The 17,604-nt window shown below is 48.4% G+C and overlaps 1 protein-coding gene across 1 annotated transcript in view; it reads right to left on the bottom strand.

Moving 5' to 3' along the window:
- The window catches only part of zswim5 (zinc finger, SWIM-type containing 5), a 47,253-nt gene that overhangs the window by 4,982 nt on the left and 24,667 nt on the right, over positions 1 to 17,604 (bottom strand). The window contains exons 2-15 of the mRNA XM_060059062.1: positions 12,428 to 12,615; positions 11,378 to 11,546; positions 9,571 to 9,719; positions 8,956 to 9,106; positions 7,977 to 8,153; positions 7,384 to 7,563; positions 6,062 to 6,208; positions 5,537 to 5,674; positions 3,960 to 4,111; positions 3,548 to 3,650; positions 2,964 to 3,099; positions 1,827 to 1,984; positions 1,085 to 1,248; positions 20 to 101 (exon numbers count right to left, since the gene is read on the bottom strand). Coding sequence (XP_059915045.1) covers positions 20 to 101; positions 1,085 to 1,248; positions 1,827 to 1,984; positions 2,964 to 3,099; positions 3,548 to 3,650; positions 3,960 to 4,111; positions 5,537 to 5,674; positions 6,062 to 6,208; positions 7,384 to 7,563; positions 7,977 to 8,153; positions 8,956 to 9,106; positions 9,571 to 9,719; positions 11,378 to 11,546; positions 12,428 to 12,615 — 2,094 coding nt within the window. The remainder of the gene's footprint in view (positions 1 to 19; positions 102 to 1,084; positions 1,249 to 1,826; positions 1,985 to 2,963; positions 3,100 to 3,547; positions 3,651 to 3,959; positions 4,112 to 5,536; positions 5,675 to 6,061; positions 6,209 to 7,383; positions 7,564 to 7,976; positions 8,154 to 8,955; positions 9,107 to 9,570; positions 9,720 to 11,377; positions 11,547 to 12,427; positions 12,616 to 17,604) is intronic.

Here is a 17,604-nt window from a genome sequence, read left to right on the forward strand (position 1 = left end):
GGTTATTTTTGGTACGTACCGACTTCGGTGGCACAGGTGACTAACCAGCGAACCATCTCCCTTCTCCTCCAGTTCAGGGTGGACAGGGTCATCCTCATGACCTACACACACACACACACACACACACACACACACACACACACACACACAGGAGGAAGAGTTACACATTTATTCTAAAGGGCAGTTGTAGAAAACTAGACATTTAAAGCGACTATGGTCCAAATGGTCCCGGCCTTTCTTCAAAACCCAAACCTCAAAGGGCTTCAGAGGCCCATAATAAAATACATTTGAAAAGAAAGTGTATTTTTTTAATTAAAAGCCTCTGTCAAAGTATTTGTTGAAAAACAACAGCTTTCTAGTCCATGCAAGACATGCCCCACATACATCCATCTCAATTAGCCGCTGCTGTGAAAAAAAGCCCTTGGATATATCTTTGTGAAACCGCATAAAAGCCAAAATGCTGCCTCGAAAAATACTTTGAGTTGTACCCACTGACCCAAAAGCCTTAATTATGTGGTGGCCGGTTTAAACAAACTGTGAGGAAAGGCTGCAAATTTGCACCCAGGATTTAAAAGGGATGTTGTGGCCACCTCTTAGCGAGAAATTACAAGACTGGGGACACAGTTGCTAGTGATGTGCTAAGTGATGCACATCACAACTGATTTTTTTGGTGCGATGGCATGATTTCGGAGAATTGCCGGTGGGATTATATGTAATCAATGCTTCGCAATAGCACACATTTCTGTCTCTCGGTGGATGTGTTAAAAAAAACACGCATAAGAAAGTGTGAATATTTACAGTGTGTTTTTGTTTTACCCTGCCTGCTGGTTTTACTTTTGCTGTCAATTATTTTCATCTATGGTGTCACTTTCGAGATTTGTTTAGAAAATGAAATAGATATATTTAGGATCAAACTTTGAGTCTTTAGAGTGCATCCTTATTGGCTTCCTCTGTGAATTGGGCCACAGTATAAATTCTTCTGCATGAAAGTACAATGCTGACATTATTTTGTTTACGGCAAATCAGCATTCATATCACACATAGTCACACAGACCGACATAGACACACACACACACACACACACCTGCAGTCCCAGCTCCAGCGCCACGTTGAGCAGGGTGATGTCGGGGGGGTGGTCACCGGGCGTGGCGATCTTGAAGGCGTCCTGGGCCAGCTTGAAGATGAGGGAGGACGAGTGGATGTTCTTCTGGACCGCCTCCAGCACCGTGCGCAGCCGCAGCATGTCACCTGGGGGGGCGCCAGAGAGACACACACACACATGCGTCAGCATACACTGCCTGTGATTTCAGTCTGTGTGTGTGCGCGTGCGTGAAAGCAGGCACATGTGCATGTCTGCTGCATCTGCTAAATGACCAAATAATAGCAGCAGTATTGGCTCATGCTGGTGTGTGTGCCCATGTGTGAAATTGTCCATATGTGCTTTCCTGTGGGTGTGAAAGAGTGAGAGGGTGAATTTAGCTGCCGGATTTTGAGAAAAGGGACTTTGATGCAAGATAACATTTATCATATGTTAAAGTCGCTTTGAATGAAAGCTTCTGGCAAATAGCAGTGGACTGTGCGTGCGTGCGTAAGCATGCATCCGTGTCTACGTCCGCAAGCTTGTGTGCAGCTGTGTATCAAAGCACATGTTTGAAACAGTATGCGTGTACGCATTGCGTGTGTGTGTGTGTGTGTGTGTGTGTACGTGTGTGTGTGTACGTGTGTGTACGTGTACGTGTGTGTACGTGTGTGTGTGTGTGTGTGTGTGTGTGTGTGTGTGTGTGTGTGTGTGTGTGTGCGGCGCGCGTGTGTGTGTGTGACGCTACCTTTAGCGGCGGTGAGCATGGTGGAGGCCAGCTCACACTGCTGGGACTCCAGGTGTCCCAGGGTGAACCAGCGGGGGTACCGGCTCGGCACCATGGAGATCCCGTGGTGGGGGTGGCCCACATCCCCTGAGCCGCCCGACGACTCCAGCACCGGCAGCCTATTGGTCGATCGGAGGAGGGTGTTGTGTGAGCGTCGTCTGTGTGGTTTTGACGCCTCTTTCTCTCTTACTGGTTTAGCAGTTTTGTCTTTCCACATTAATGAAAGCATTTCATTGGTGGGAACCGAACCATGTGGAGCTACACAAACCAAATGAAAGTGAAACTAAACTAAAGGATGAAACGTCACAGCGCCAAGCGCTGGTTGAAAGACCAATCAGTTGGCCGGAGACGTACTGCCTGCACTACTCTTCGAAACATCACAGCAGAGCAGTTAGCGAGCCGCCGAGTGGACCTACAGCTAAACCGTAACACAGCCATACCCGGTCATTATTCACACGGCACCCTTCAGACACATACCATTTCATAGTGCTTCTCAAAGGAAGAACTTGCATTTAAAGAAAGGCAATCATTAAAAAGGCAATCATTAAAAAAAGAAAGATATTCTACATATTTCCAAGAGCGTGCGTGTCGAGTCACGACCCACTAACGAGCTGAGCAGCAGACAGCCGAGCTCTCGGCCGGCCCTAACCGGCTAGCTCTGAACACATGAAAGAGCCTTCTCTAACCCAGAGACAACCCAGCATTAAGGAGAGAGGTGCAAAACACACCAACACTCTGGAATAAAACCGCTGGTGGCCTCCCCAGCCCTTAGCCAAGCCTTCCTCTTCAGCCGCTTTAGAGGTTGACATATTATGATTACGATTAGCCGTTACAAGCCGTTTAGAAAAAATCTGCCTCTTCTGACATCACAAGTGGGAGTCTCCACCTCGATGTGTTCTGGATAGATCTTCAAAACGCCTTGTAACGGCTAATCCCACTCACACCTGGTGGTATAATACGTCACCTTTAAAACGACCGACACCCCACATCACTGAGGCTACTGATGGCCGAGCAGAGGTGTGGAGCCAGGCTGGGGGGTGGGGGAGGGTGCTGGGGGGAGGGTGGGGGTGTAGAGGGGGCTAGTGGTTGTAGTCCTACCTCATGGCGCGCAGGGCCAGCTTGTAGGAGAGGTCGGCGTCGTGCGGCAGGAGGGCGGTGAACAGGTACTTGGCGTAGGTGTGCATCGGCACGCTCTCCCGGTGGATCACCTCCCCCAGGCCGCTGAACGGACCCGCTGCAGAGAGAGAGAGAGAGACAGAGAGAGAGAGAGAGAGAGAGAGAGAAATGGAGACAGAACGGTCATTTTCATTTAATAGCTTCAATGACTTGAGATTTAAGTCCCACATTGCTCACAACTTCATTGTTAAATAGTTGCTGTCAAAGTTTGAGAGGGAAGAATAATTAGCCATGAATAGCAATAGCTACTTCCTTCAAGGTCAGGAAGAAATTCTCGATTTTCATACAGAATTGACAGAAGGAGATGGGGAGAGAGAGAGAGAGAGAGAGAGAGAGAGAGAGAGAGAGAGAGAGAGAGAGAGAGAGAGAGAGAGAGAGAGAGAGAGAGAGAGAGAGAGAGAGAGAGAGAGAGAGAGAGAGAGAGAGAGAGAGAGAGAGAGAGAGAGAGAGAGAGAGAGAGAGAGAGAGAAGGATGTCAGCAGCAGTAACAGCGGTGCTCTCCATACCTTCCAGCAGCTGGAGGGCCTGTTTCCGTAGCGTCTGGACCAGTAGATCGTCCAGCTCCAGCTCCTGGAGCTTGGCCACGATCTGCTCCTCGTTCCGACAAACCTGCACCACCACCCCCAAACGGTTACACACCGCCATACATACACACACACACACACAAAACTACACTAGTACACGGATGGCCTGGTGTGTAGTTGGGCCATCTTATAGTCTTACATTCTTACCGTCTTACTGTTTGGCGTGTGCGTGTGTGTTTGGCCGGTGGTTGTGTCTTGTGTTTTCAATTAATTTGCATGCAGGATTACTGTTCATTGGGTGTGGGTGTGTATTCGTGTATGTCTATACATGTATGCGTGTGTTGGTGGATTTGTGCGTGCGTGCGTGCGTGTGCGTGCGCGTGTGTCTGCTCACCTTGTCCTGGGCGTACAGGCCCTCGGGCATCATCCTCTGCTGTCCCATCCCCATGAGGGCCACCTCCAGGGCCAGCGCCAGGTAGGACTCCCCACCCTCCCCGCACCCCCACACCGACACATGCTGGTAGACCGGGGGCCGTGGCTCCCCCTCTGGGAGGGAGACATGGAGAGAGAGAGAGAGAGAGAGAGAGGGAGAGAGAGAGAGGGAGAAATGGAGAGTGGGGAAAATAAAGATTAAGTTTCGATCCATGAAATACACACGCATATCCATCAATCTATCTAATGTGTCCGTCTAATGTGTCCATCTATCACTCTGCCAACACACAAAACATATGCTGTTGAATGGCTCTTCCACTATGTGTGTGATTGTGTTTTACGTCCTGTTTTTCTAATCACAGTCACATCCCCATTGGTCCGTTTGAACGGATCACTGTGATTGGGAGTCGATGATTGGTCAGAACGTGAGCACAAGACCCAGTCTCTCACACACACACACACACACACACACACACACACACACACACCATTGTTTACTCTGACAATAGTTCCCTGCAGCCTCGGGAGAACAATTGCCGACCCAGCCCCTATTCTACTCCTCTCTCTTCTGTCCTATAACTCTATTCTATTGCTCTATTCTAGTTGCCTTGACTGCAGCTGGAAAAGAGCACAGCTAAGGTGAAAAGGCAAGCGGCGATGGAAACCGCACACACACACACACACACACACACACACACACACAGATCTGATTCACACGATGTCACTCATGCATGGTCGCGCACACACACACACACACACACACACACACACACACACACACACACACACACACACACACACACACACACACACACACACACACACACACACACACACACACACACACACACACAGACTACAGCCCCATAGCGCTCCATTCAGTCTATTCATGTGTGGTACTTTATGGCTGTCTGGGGTACAATAGGGCCGGTCTGGACAGGAGAATGCCCAGCCAGGGCTCCATTGACTGGGACAAGCCATCTGATGACCCCCCGAGCCCCCCAGCCATCCCACCGGGGGGAAATTAGACCGTGGCCGCAACGAGCTGTTTAAGGCAGTCTGTGTGTCTGTATGTGTGTTTTTATTTTTTTTGTTTTGCAGTGTAGCCATGGAGTTTTGTACTAGTGCTTGGCAACTACTACTACTACTACTACTACTGTGGCCCAGCACAGATAAAAATGGTGCTCGCTATTGTTGACATTAAAGCCAGCAAAATGCTCCTAAAAAACACAACGTGGCATAGTGCAGAGTAGCCTGGTGAAGCCTCTCCATAGGAATTATCTTTGCTAAAAAGTGAGACAGGGGTATCAATGAACTATGGGAATCAATGAATCATCTTCACTAAATAAAGAGACGGCTACAGAAATCACTGAATATTCTTTGCTAAATAGTGCACCACCTCCATTCCAATGACCACCTGCATTGTATCTACCAATAAAAAAACCAAACCGACATTTCGTCTGACAAAACGGATACAGCAGGAGGGTCAATTCTGCCCGGAAGCGGTACTACTCGGTGGCGGCGGAGCTGCGTGCGTACCTCCGGTGTCCATGCCGCTGTCGTCGTCCATGCGGCAGGTCTCCGTCAGCGTGGCGAACAGGCACCCGATGGGGTCCAGCGGGTGGCCCACCCAGCCCTCCAGGGTGCTGGTGGAGGTCAGACCCCTGTGGAGCAGCTCTGCAGGGAGACAAGGGACACACGGAGGGGCTTGGGATGAGTGTCTGGATTAACCCTCACCCTACCAGATGATGCATACAATACACGTTAGTTGACATGAACACCATTAGTCACTTAGTACAAGAATGTTAGTTAACTGTTCATTAATGCTTACTGCTGCATAAACCAATTTTTGGTTAGTGGTAAATCAATGTACCCTTATGCACAGTGTGTACGTGTATGTGTTTACATGCATGTGTAAGTGTGTGTGTGGGCGGGCATGTGTACATGCATGTGTGTGCGTGTGTATACATGCATGTGTGTGTGTGTGGCCGTGTGTATACATGCATGTCTATGTGTGTGTGCTCGTGCATGTACATGCATGCGTGTGTGTGGGCGAACGCGTACCCTTCTTCTGGTGCTTGTAGATGTCCATCTGCCGCTGCTGCTGGAGCCGCAGCGTGTTGATGATGGCCACAGCCAACCGCAACGCCTCCCTGGAGTATCCATGGGAACGCAGCGCGTCCACACGGGCGCACGCCGTGGGCACGTGATCTATAGGGGGGGGGGGGCAGAGGGTTACATTGACGATGTCTTTATAGACATGAACACGCACACACACACAAATACATGGAGCATACGTTTTATATTGATGGCAGGTTTATCGACATGCACCTGAATACACATACAGGGAGGAGGGTGGAGATTTGGAACGTTCACATACGTGCGCGCTCGCTGCAGTCTCAGCAGAAAGCAGTGCACATGTGCGCGCATGTTCAAGAGTGATAGCCGGCTTAAGTTGCCGAATCTGACAGATCTTAGCTTAAAGCGGCTTACTGTGGATGCCTGGCTCAGTATCAGCACAATTGCGTGTGTGTGTGTCTGAGTTGTCTTGAAGTAGAATCACAGACTACATGCAATCATCACAGACCAACTATTCTGTTATCCTATTCTGGAATGAATCAGTTCAGTATCGGTTGATGGATTTGGAGAAATGTGTGTGTGCATGCGTGTGTATATCAATTTCTGCATCTGTGCGTGTGCTATGCGCATATATGCATGTGTATTAATAGTATCTATAAATATTCATCTATGTGTATGTATTCAAATATCTTAGCACACCTGTATGTCCGTTTGTGTGCATGTCGCACGTCCATGAATCTATTGCGTTTATGCATTTGTATCTATGGCTGTGTGTGAGTATCTTGTGAACAGCATCAAGCTTGTCTGTCCGTATGTGTATCTGAGAAGGCATATCTATGTATTTATGCATGAATTAATTAATACATATGTAAATCAATAAATGAACAAATGAGTATGAATGAATGAGTATGAATGTACACTACTGTTCAAAAGTTTGGGGTTTCTTAGAAATATCCTTATTTTTTTTCAAGGAAGGTGACGTTTAATTAATCAGAAATACAGTCTAGACATGTTAATGTGCTAAATGACCGTTCTAGCTAGAAACGGCTGACTTTCTAATGGAATATGTACATGGGTGTACAGAGGCCCAGCTCCAGCAACCAGCACTCCTGTGTTCCCCATTTATAAGCTAATCGTATTAAAAGGCTAATTGATGATTAGAAAACCCTTCTGCAATTATGTTAGCAAAGCTGAAAACTGTTGAATAAAAATGAGCTTTTATGAAAAACATGAAATTGTCCGGGTGAGCCCAGACTTTGTAACGGTAGTGAATGAATGAATCGATGCACGTGTGTGTGTGTGCGTACCCAGCCAGAGGGGCAGGCCCTGGGGGTTGAAGAGCAGGCTGTCCCCCTGGTCCCTCTGGTAGGCGGGGGACATGTACAGGTCGCTGCTGATGATCCTCTGGAGGTGGCTGTCCTGCCAGTGCAGCTCGCACGCCTCCATCGCCCGGCTGAACACCGTGCGCCGGGGCCGCGCTAGGGAGTCTGAACACACACACACACACACACACACACACACACACACAGACACACACACACACGCAGACACACACGCAGACACAGACACACACAAAGTTTAGTGCCATCAAAAGTTGAAATCCAGTTTTCTGGGATGATTAGTTGATGAATATGGGAGTGCATTTTTGTGTGCAACTGAATAATTGACGGTGACCGAAGCTAGGAGTTTCTCTCGGTATGTACGGTGCGAGGAAGATTGTGCGGTAATTAAAAAGTTCCCGTTTTCTTTACCGAAGTATGCAAAGTAAAGAATGCACAACATTTATATTTGACGTTTTATTATTATATATAGCACTTTTCCTGAGTGCGTGCGTGTGCTCAGTGTTTGTGTGTGCATGCACGTGTGCGTGCGTCCGTAAGCGTGTGTGTCTCTAACCCACCCTGTGCGAGGTTGCTCTGCGGCAGGGCGTTGGTGATGTTGGGGAGCTCGCTGCCGTAGTTGCCGTCCTCTAGAGGGCACACGTCCATGTCGCCCCACTTCTTCAGCTGCCGCAGCCAGCTGCTCTTCTCGTCGCTCTTACAGTGGGGGTTCAGCACCACGCACACCCACAATGCACCTGGACAGAGGGGAGGGGGGGGGGACAGAGGTCAAACATACTGGGAAGTAGAGCATGCCTAACTCTTATCTCAGAGCTATTCAGCCATGGTATCATGAAAAATCCATAAGACACAGAGCATTATTATGTAGATTCATGTGGATGAAATGATGCAAAGTGTATCCAACACATCAGGAACAGACTGCACTTTTACACTGTTTAACATGTGATACTACCCGAGGCTGGATGACACTCCCACACAAAGAGTTCTAATCCCTTCCTCCCTCCCTATCTTCTCCCTTTATCCCTCTTCCTCCGTCTTCCTCTCCCACTTCCATTTCCTGTCCTCTCACGTTCCCTCTCCATGTCTGCTTCTCCTCTCCCATTTCCATTCCCTCTCGATCCCTGAGGAAGTTAGCAGCTAAACGGACCCTCTAAACGTTGACATTGATTGGAGGACAGAGAGACCAGGCAGCCTTATTGATCCCAGGCCCTTATCATTCCCTCCTCCTAGTAGAGGAGAGTGAAGGAGGAGGAGGAGAGTGGAGGAGGAGGAGGAGAGTAGAGGAGGAGGAGAGTGGAGGAGGAGGAGAGTAGAGGAGGAGAGTGGAGAGGAAGGAGTAGCCATCATCTACCAGCTGTCTGACTGATCAAATAACCTGACTTGGTTAACAGCTGTAGGGAAGACAAAGTTCCAACTGCCCACATATATTGAAATCATTGCTGGCCAAAAAAAAAAGATCCTAGCAGCAAGGCTAACTCCCATGAGGACGGGGCTAAGCTCTTTAAAGAGAGAAAGTCCTTGGAGAGAGAGGATCCTTACCCAGCTCGTCCCACAGCTGTCGACACTTGTCCGTCATGCCCGTGCCCTGCTGTCTCCATAGCGACAGGCGAGGGTCAGCCATGAACTGCTCTGTGATCAGCGTTAGCATCCTGGCGCCGTTCGAGTCTCGCATTCGCAGCATCTCGCGCACCTGTGGGAGGGGGGAGACAATCAACATGGTGTTAACGTGATTAAAAATCGAGGATGCTAGCTTACATTCACCATAGTGGCTACTAGGCCTGCTCGATTATGAAAAAAAAAAAATGGGCTTGAAAACATGATGCATTTATTCATAATTTCTCTCCAAAAAATTGTTTCAAATCGATTATATTAGTTTGGAGATCGTTTGACCCAAAAATCGTAATATCGATAAAAATGTGATTAATTGCACAGCCCTAGTTGCTTCATTAGTAAATGTTTACCGGTGTTAACTAAAGTCTCACATTTGAGCAGATGCAAATGCCTGCTTATGTTTAATCTCCAATCTCTGCTAATGTTGCCAACGTTCGTGACATTTTTGAGTGACAAATCCCACTGGACATCAATGCCCCGTGGCAACTGTGAGTATGAAGCCCCAGGGGGCCGTGGTGGACTGGGGGGGGGGGGGGATCTTACCTTGGCGAACATGGAGTTGAGCTGCTTGCCCGAGCCGTAGTACCCTCCCTGGGAGAGGAACTGCTTCACCTGCTCCCTCACCTGGTCCTCGTCCAGGTGCCAGCAGTTGTCGTCGTCGATGCTGGCGCCCGCCGTAGGGTCCGGCGCACCTGTAGCGCGCACACACACACACACACACACACACACACACACACACACACACACACACACACACACACACACACACACACACACACACACACACACACACACACACACACACACACACACACACACATTAATTATACAAGTTTATCTTAGTGGAACACACATATGGCTTAAAGGTTGTATCGGCGATGTGGTTGACGTCACTGTTGACGTTCTGTTGGTATTTGAAGCGAGATTCCAAAACAAGAAAGCCAGCTCGCCCCTCCCTTCCGTGTTTCGTGCATCCAGTAAATCCGATCACGAACGCAGCGCAAACCCCCACAACACCCACCCCTTGTCGATGATTGGTTGGAATACTATTTATATTGGTTTTGAGTGGTGGGTAGTAACATTTATGCTGGTGTACAATCTCAGAGCATAGGATGCCTACAGAGACGCGTTTTTTTGATGGCCTGCTTATGGGGCTGGCACTAGCGGATCGTGAGGAAAGATCAGATGAACGTGAAGAATTACGTTTCAGCCTAGAATCGCTGATACAACCTTTAAAGAAGCCCTTGATGTAAAGTACAAAAACTAATTGAAGGAAGACAAAAAGCCAAATCTTCCTTTTTTTACTTGGCATCCATTCTAAGGGATTGTTCTGAAGTTTGGATAAACAGTGGGAAGAACCGTCACTTCCTATTCCTGTTTCGAAACCAACCCCTGTGCAAACAAACAGTCGCTGAGCGTAGGAAATGGGCCGCCGTTTTGAGAAGCCCCCTCAGTCTCCCGCTGGCGTCATGAAGAGCTTAAACACCCCCCCCACCACCACAACCACCCACTGCCTGTGTGTGTGTACATTGTGCGTTCGAGTGTATCGATCATGCGAGCGCCCATGTGAGTGTTTCGGTTATTTGGTGCGTCTCTGTGACTTTTCCCATGGAAGTCTACGGAGGAAGTGGCGTCACACTCGTAAAGCGCTCTTTGATCTAGCCGGACGCCCGGCTCAGACAAAACAACCTAGCAAAGTGGTCGGTGCCGACCGTCTGTGTGTGTGTGTGTCTGTCAAAATTAATGTCCCCACCCTTGTTCCTCCGCCAGTTTACACCCGCACTCTTGACTGACTGTTTGACAAGGCGGAATTGTGGGGGCTGGATTCCGCAGACAGGAAGCACAGCACAGGACTTCCTGTGTAAAGGAAGGCTAATGGAGGGAATGTCAACACTTCAACCCAGGGATGATGAAGAGGAGTAGGAGTAACCTTTCTCTTGGACACTTTGAAACCCACAAGCCCCCTACACAAGCTCCCCTGATCCTAATCCCTCCTAAACCCTTTCCTAGTATCCTCTCTTCCCCGCATTCTGTGAACCGTTCCTCCCCTTCCTTTCTCTCCTCCCCCCTGACTTCCCCAGTCTATTCCCTAAGCTTTTTCCATTCTGTTTTTTTTTATACATGTCTTTAATGAGCAGATATGGGTTACACATCTTGCTCAGGGACAGCTGCAGGTTGACTGCAGGCGTTAGGTTTTCTCAGCTGGGAGTCCAACACCCTAACCACGAGAGGGCCTTGCCTCCGATCTGTTCTCTAATTCGTATCCATCTCCTGCGTGCCAGTATGCCTAGGTGCGACTGTGGCCGTCGTGGGGGTTCAAACCCAGAACGTTATGGCCGGTGGCTCTCACCGTGGACCTGGTTGATCTCCGAGTTGGACGAGAGGATCTCGTCGGCGAGCTTCTGTGCGGTGGGCAGCACCTCTGTGTGGTGGGCCGTGATCAGGTACTGCACCAGCTTCTGCAGCTGGTCCCGGTTCATCTGGAACAGCGTCTCCGAGATGGGCAGGCGCAGCTTCACCTGCAGGGGGCGCGCGCGGGGTGGCAGGATGTCAAGACGTTCTACTACATTCTTGTTGCCAAACTTTGTTTGTTTCGCCGTTGTGAATGATGAACATCTACAGTGGTTTATTTCATATTATGTATTCTGTGCAGTGGAAGGTGTAAACTTTCGTATTACTCAATAAGGGCTATGGCTGCACGGACAAACAGACTTGTATCTAGTTTCTACCCCAGGGCCATACAGGCGTTGAACGTTGCCAACACCTGACCTTGTACTATTACGCACACGCCCATAACATGTGGCAGCTATTGGGGAACTCTGCAATTCCCTTCGAACAATCTATTTATTTATCTATTCATTTATATTATTATATTAAATATTTATTTATTTTCTAAGGACTGTTTTTTCAAGTCGTTCAACTGCACTTTAACTCAGTTTTAGTTAGATTTATATTAGATGTGTTAGTTTTAGTTAGATATATAAGTGTTTTATTTATTTTTTATTTATCATACTGTATATATTGTTTATGTATGTTCCTTGTCCTCTTTTTCATTAAGCACCAGGGGGGAGCTCTCCCAAATTTCGATTTACTTCGATTTACTAAAAAAAATTGAGTAATACGAAAAGTTACGATTATTTCAGCATTTTATCGGAAACAGGGATTCAATGTGTATGACATTCATACCATCCTACATTTTAACAATTTGAATAGTTTGTATGGAAAATCCTGTTAGACAAGTCAATTCATTACAACACACACACACACACACACACACACACACACACACACACACACACACACACACACACACACACACACACACACACACACACACACACACACACACACACACACACACACACACACACACACACACACACACACAGTATTTCCTGACCTGTTCGGGCTTGCGTATGCGGTACAGCGACAGCGCCACCACATGGGCGCAGTAGAAGATGTCGCGGTTTCCACAGCCACATGTCACCGAGGTGATCTTGCAGCGGTCGAAGCTGATGGCCACCTTGTGGGTGACCTCGGGTTCCGAAGCCGCGGCCGGTTCCGTCACGGTCCCGCTCAGATGGAACCCTGCAGAGAACACAATGGGAAGGGGGGGGGGTTAGTTTGGTACATTCGAGGAAGCAAGTGTGTGAAAGCTGAGGACAGCTAGCCTTGTCTCGAATGCTTTTTAGAGTGTTGAATCGTGAGGATGAACTGCCAGAAAATAAATACATGTCCTCAATAGATCTCTGTCCCGTCAGGTCTGAGGACAAGGTGACGGCATAAAGGGAAGGGAGAGGGGGAGGCGGAGAGAGGCAGAGGGAAGGGAAAGGGGGAGGCGGAGAGAGGCAGAGGGAAGGGAGAGGGGGAGGCGGAGAGAGACAGAGGGAAGGGAGAGGGGGAGGCGGAGAGAGGCAGAGGGAAGGGAAAGGGGGAGGCGGAGAGAGGCAGAGGGAAGGGAGAGGGGGAGGCGGAGAGAGACAGAGGGAAGGGAGAGGGGGAGGCGGAGAGAGGCAGAGGGAAGGGAGAGGGGGAGGCGGAGAGAGACAGAGGGAAGGGAGAGGGGGAGGCAGAGAGAGACAGAGGGAAGGGAGAGGGGGAGAATACAAACGATAGGAGAACAGAGGGATGAAGGAAGAGCTCAGAGGAGCAACTGGAGACAGGATGGATGGAGGACATGATGGAAAGTAGGGAGAGGGAGAAAGAGCCGAACACAGAGAAAGAGAGTCCAACAGAGAGAAAGAGAGAGACCGAAAGAGAGGACTAGAGACAGAGAGAGGGCATATCGGCTGGAAAGTTTGCCCTTTCGTCTCAATGCGATGGGTCAATTATTCATGAGGCAAGGGGTGTATGTGTGTTGACTGGATCAAACTGAAACATATTTCCCCAGCTTTGGCAGAGACACAGAGCTTACATCCACCTATCCAGGTATATAATAACCTTGAAGGTATTCACATCCTCCTCCTTGAGAGGACGCCGTTACCCATAGACACTCAGGGGACTCCGACACACGTCATTGAGGAGCAAGGGCATCAGTCTCATCCAGGCCTACAGGTAGGCTTGGGACCATAGGGTTCAAATCCAGTGCCTCTCAGCTGGCAACACCGCCACAGAGAAAGAGGAGAAAACTATGATATTTGGAAGTGCTTTCAGGGCCGTTAAACCCCTAACCCTCAACAATAAAGATGTCGTCCTCCGATTAAACCAACGAGCTTGTTAAATGATATGAAACGTCTCGTCTGGCCTCGCCAACCATAACTCAACCACCTAAACCTTCTGACCGAGACATAAAACCAGCTGATCCGTAAATCAACCCACACATCAACTCCCAGCCTGTGCGTGCGTGCGTGTGTTGTAAAAGATGGCTTTAAGTCTTATTACGCATATTAGTCACACAGACATAGCCGTCCCCCCACCCCCAGTCCCCCCCACACACACACAGCAGATGCTCCATATAAGTATTGCTTCAACCCACACACACACATTTGGAGATGTTTTAAAGGGCAGGGAGATCAGAGGTAATATATAGTGTGTGGATCAAACCACTGCAGGATGAAAGATCGAGACCTTCAATAGACGGAGAGAGAGAGATAGAGACCTGCGATAGACACACAGAGATTGATTCTGCCTCTCTCTCTCTCCTGTGTACTCAATGACCCCAGCAGTCAACCCCCTTCCCTTTTGCTCTTTTAGTGTCCTGCCCCCTCCACACACTCCCCCCTAGACACACCCCATCTCCCCTTATCTCCTCCCTTATTCAGTCTCTCCAACTCACTCCAACTATTCATTAATTTACCTTTGTGTGTGTGTGTGTGTGTGTGTGTGTGTGTGTGTGTGTGTGTGTGTGTGTGTGTGTGTGTGTGTGTGTGTGTGTGTGTGTGTGTGTGTGTGTGTGTGTGTGTGTTATGCCTGTGTTGCTCTTTTCTCATTCAATCAACCCTAAAGTGTCTCTCTCTCTCCCTCTCTCTCGCACATATCAAAGATGGTGGCTGTGTGTGCGTGTGTGAGAGAGAAAGGTCACTGCTTTTGTTCTTAATGCCACCATGAAACAACACAACCAAGACCGATATTCATCACTGCGGAATGCTAATCCATTCTGCACACACAAACACACACGGTAGCTGGAGGAGTGAGTCGGCTAAACAGATGAATATCTCACAGAGGTGAATGAAGGGTGAGAGAGAGATGGGGGGGGGGGGAGAGAAGGAGAGAAAGAACTGGGGGCAAAGAGTGGTAGATTGGTAGAGAGAGAGAGATGTAGTTGTAACAAATTAGATTTGAGGACAGATATACAATCAGGTCGCTCTAGCCTTAAAACACACACACACACACACACACACACACACACGAGAGAGGGAAGAGGAGAAGAAATCTATTGAATCTCATCCCTCCCATGTACACTCATTCGAGCCTCCCTCTTTGGATGCCATCTGTCACTCGCGGTCAGCCCCGCCCACACAGACTGCCGTCGTCCAATCAGAAGGCAGGGAGATCAGTGCGGTAAGGCCATTAACCCCTAATCAGCTGGGGGGGGGGATGAGCTCTGCTGCTCAGACACAAGACAGACAGACGTGCAGACCATCACACACACAGGCTCATCCACAGCTTCTCCTTGCAGGCAATTTGCCAACATCACTGAACAAAGAAACTAAAGTATGTCGTCCTTCCCGACACATATATGCATAAGTGTATGTTGGTGCAAAAATGATGCTGAAAAGGTCCATTACCCTCACAACACACACACACACACACACGCACTTAGGCAGCTGCTGCTGCCGCCCCCATCACAATGGGTTCATCAGGGTCATGTTCAGTCTGGTCCGTCCCGTCACCGTGGTAACCTTGATATCCCCCTCTTGAATCCCACCCCCACAAGAAGTTATACTGGCTATTGAGTTCCTCCACCGGGAGTCTTCCAGGGCATGTAAACACAAAAAAATTTTAACATCCCGCTTCAAATCGACAGTAAGAAAGGCTTGCGGTAGGGGGTCGAGTGATGCTGGGAGCAGTTGAATACAAACATCGATTGGTGGGTTAGTCGGAGAAGAAACCTGTGCTGGCAGCCATGTTGGCAGGAAAAAGGGTTAAAACTAGGGACGAAACAGTGTTTCAAGTTTAATGTAACCTTGATGTGGTGCTTCCTCCAGACTATGCCCTGAGGTTACTTTAAAAGTACTGGCACCTAAACCCAGCTTTGATTGGAGCTGATTAACAGTGTGCCTTGAAGACATTTTAAGTAAAGAGCAACAGATTTTGGCGTACGGCTTTGCACAACTGTTTAATCTCTTTTGCCTTCCTGTTTGTCGGATATTTTGGGTACAAATAAAATGCATCTGAATGTTATTTTCAAAGTTAACAGACTACTCAAACAATATTTGCCATTCAGTAAATGTATTACTCTCTATAAATAAATAATTTAGGATTTACTATTGGATAAATCCTGCCAGTAAGCATTATCCACGTCTGTTCTGAAGTCTATCTCAGACCAAGACAAATTCAATAAGGCCAGGCATCCTCATCCACACAAATTCTAACAAAAATTTAAATAATTAAAAATAATCCTCCCCGCCTTCTCCAAAAACAAATAAAAAATAGGACCAATCACTACGTCCTCACACTAGGCTCTGCCCACTCATTCCAGAAGCAAGTCTATTGAGGCCCCGCCCCCTTTGGCTCCGGAACCAAGAAGTGTGAGTGGGCCACAGCTAAAGCCATTCTGCTCATCTCAAAAGCCTTCTCTCATCTCCCATCTGCTCAGAAAATCTCCCAAGGTTAACACACTGGGCCACTCCCTTCCTACTCCCCCTCTCTCTCCCTCTCTTTATGTTCCTCTCCCTCCCCTCTCTTTCTTTATGTCTCCCTCCCTCCCCTCTCTTTATGCATCCCACTCCCACTCTTCCCCCATTTTCAGACGTCATGCACATGCACTGATGCAGTGGAGCTTAATAGACCATCAATCTGCCATTCAATCCCTCCCTCCCACTGTGTGGGATAACCAGGATCTGCTGATTTGATCACAGGTGATCAATTCATCTGCCAGTTCCCAGTAGACCTCCCTCCCTGTGTGTGTGTGTGTGTGTGTGTGTGTGTGTGTGTGTGTGTGTGTGTGTGTGTGTGTGTGTGTGTGTGTGTGTGTGTGTGTGTGTGTGTGTGTGTGTGTGTGTGTGTGTGTGTGTGTTAAGAGCACTGGACCCTGATTCTATTCCATTTAGATCGAATAAAGAGATGCACACACACACACACACGTGTCAATCCCATGTGCACGTGCACATCCTGGTTGACTGTGGGGAGTCATTTGTCTTGATCAAACTCAATTGATTCTATGATTTGGACCATTTTGCTCTGTGACACCAGGGAGAAGGAAGGAGAGAGACAGTGAAAGAGAGAGAACCAGAGAGGGGGACAGAGAAAGACGGAGACCGAAATAATAACGGTCTCTCTCTCTCCACCTGGTTACAAGACACATCCATTAAGTCCTGACAAGTCCTCCACAGACCCCAAGCGCTAGTCCCGACATCTAACCAGAGCCCGCAGACCACGGGGAGATAAAACCAACGAGAAGAAGATGAAGGGATGATGACGGAGATGAGTGCGGCATCCTAGCTACGATTTGAATTCATACACACAGGATTAAAGCACAAGGCGGCAGTCACCATGAGCGTGATGAGGTGGAGCACACGCTCACTGCCATGTGTGTGTGTGTTTGTTTGCATGTGTGTGCGTGAGAGAGTGTGTGTGAGGGCCAATCGCAAAATGAAAAGGAAGCCTTCAACAGTAGGATGAAAAGTTGAATAGATGTAAACAAAACACACACACACCCACACCTATGTTCACACACTGGCACAGATGGACGGCCCGCTGCTATTCAGTGTGTACGTGTGTGTTTGCTCGCAAAAAAAGCTTGCAAATGGCTACTAAACAAAAAAAGCAAGAAAGGTATTATGCGCAATACAAAGCTGCAAAATGCAAATACAGGAAAGGCCTTGGTTCGGCCCTGTGCGTGTGCTCGTGTGTGTGTGTCACATTGTCTAACGTGCTGTATGTAAAAACCCAAGGCTATATTAGAGATAAGATGTT

This window comes from Gadus macrocephalus, chromosome 8, assembly GCF_031168955.1.
Source record: "Gadus macrocephalus chromosome 8, ASM3116895v1".
NCBI lineage: Eukaryota > Metazoa > Chordata > Actinopteri > Gadiformes > Gadidae > Gadus > Gadus macrocephalus.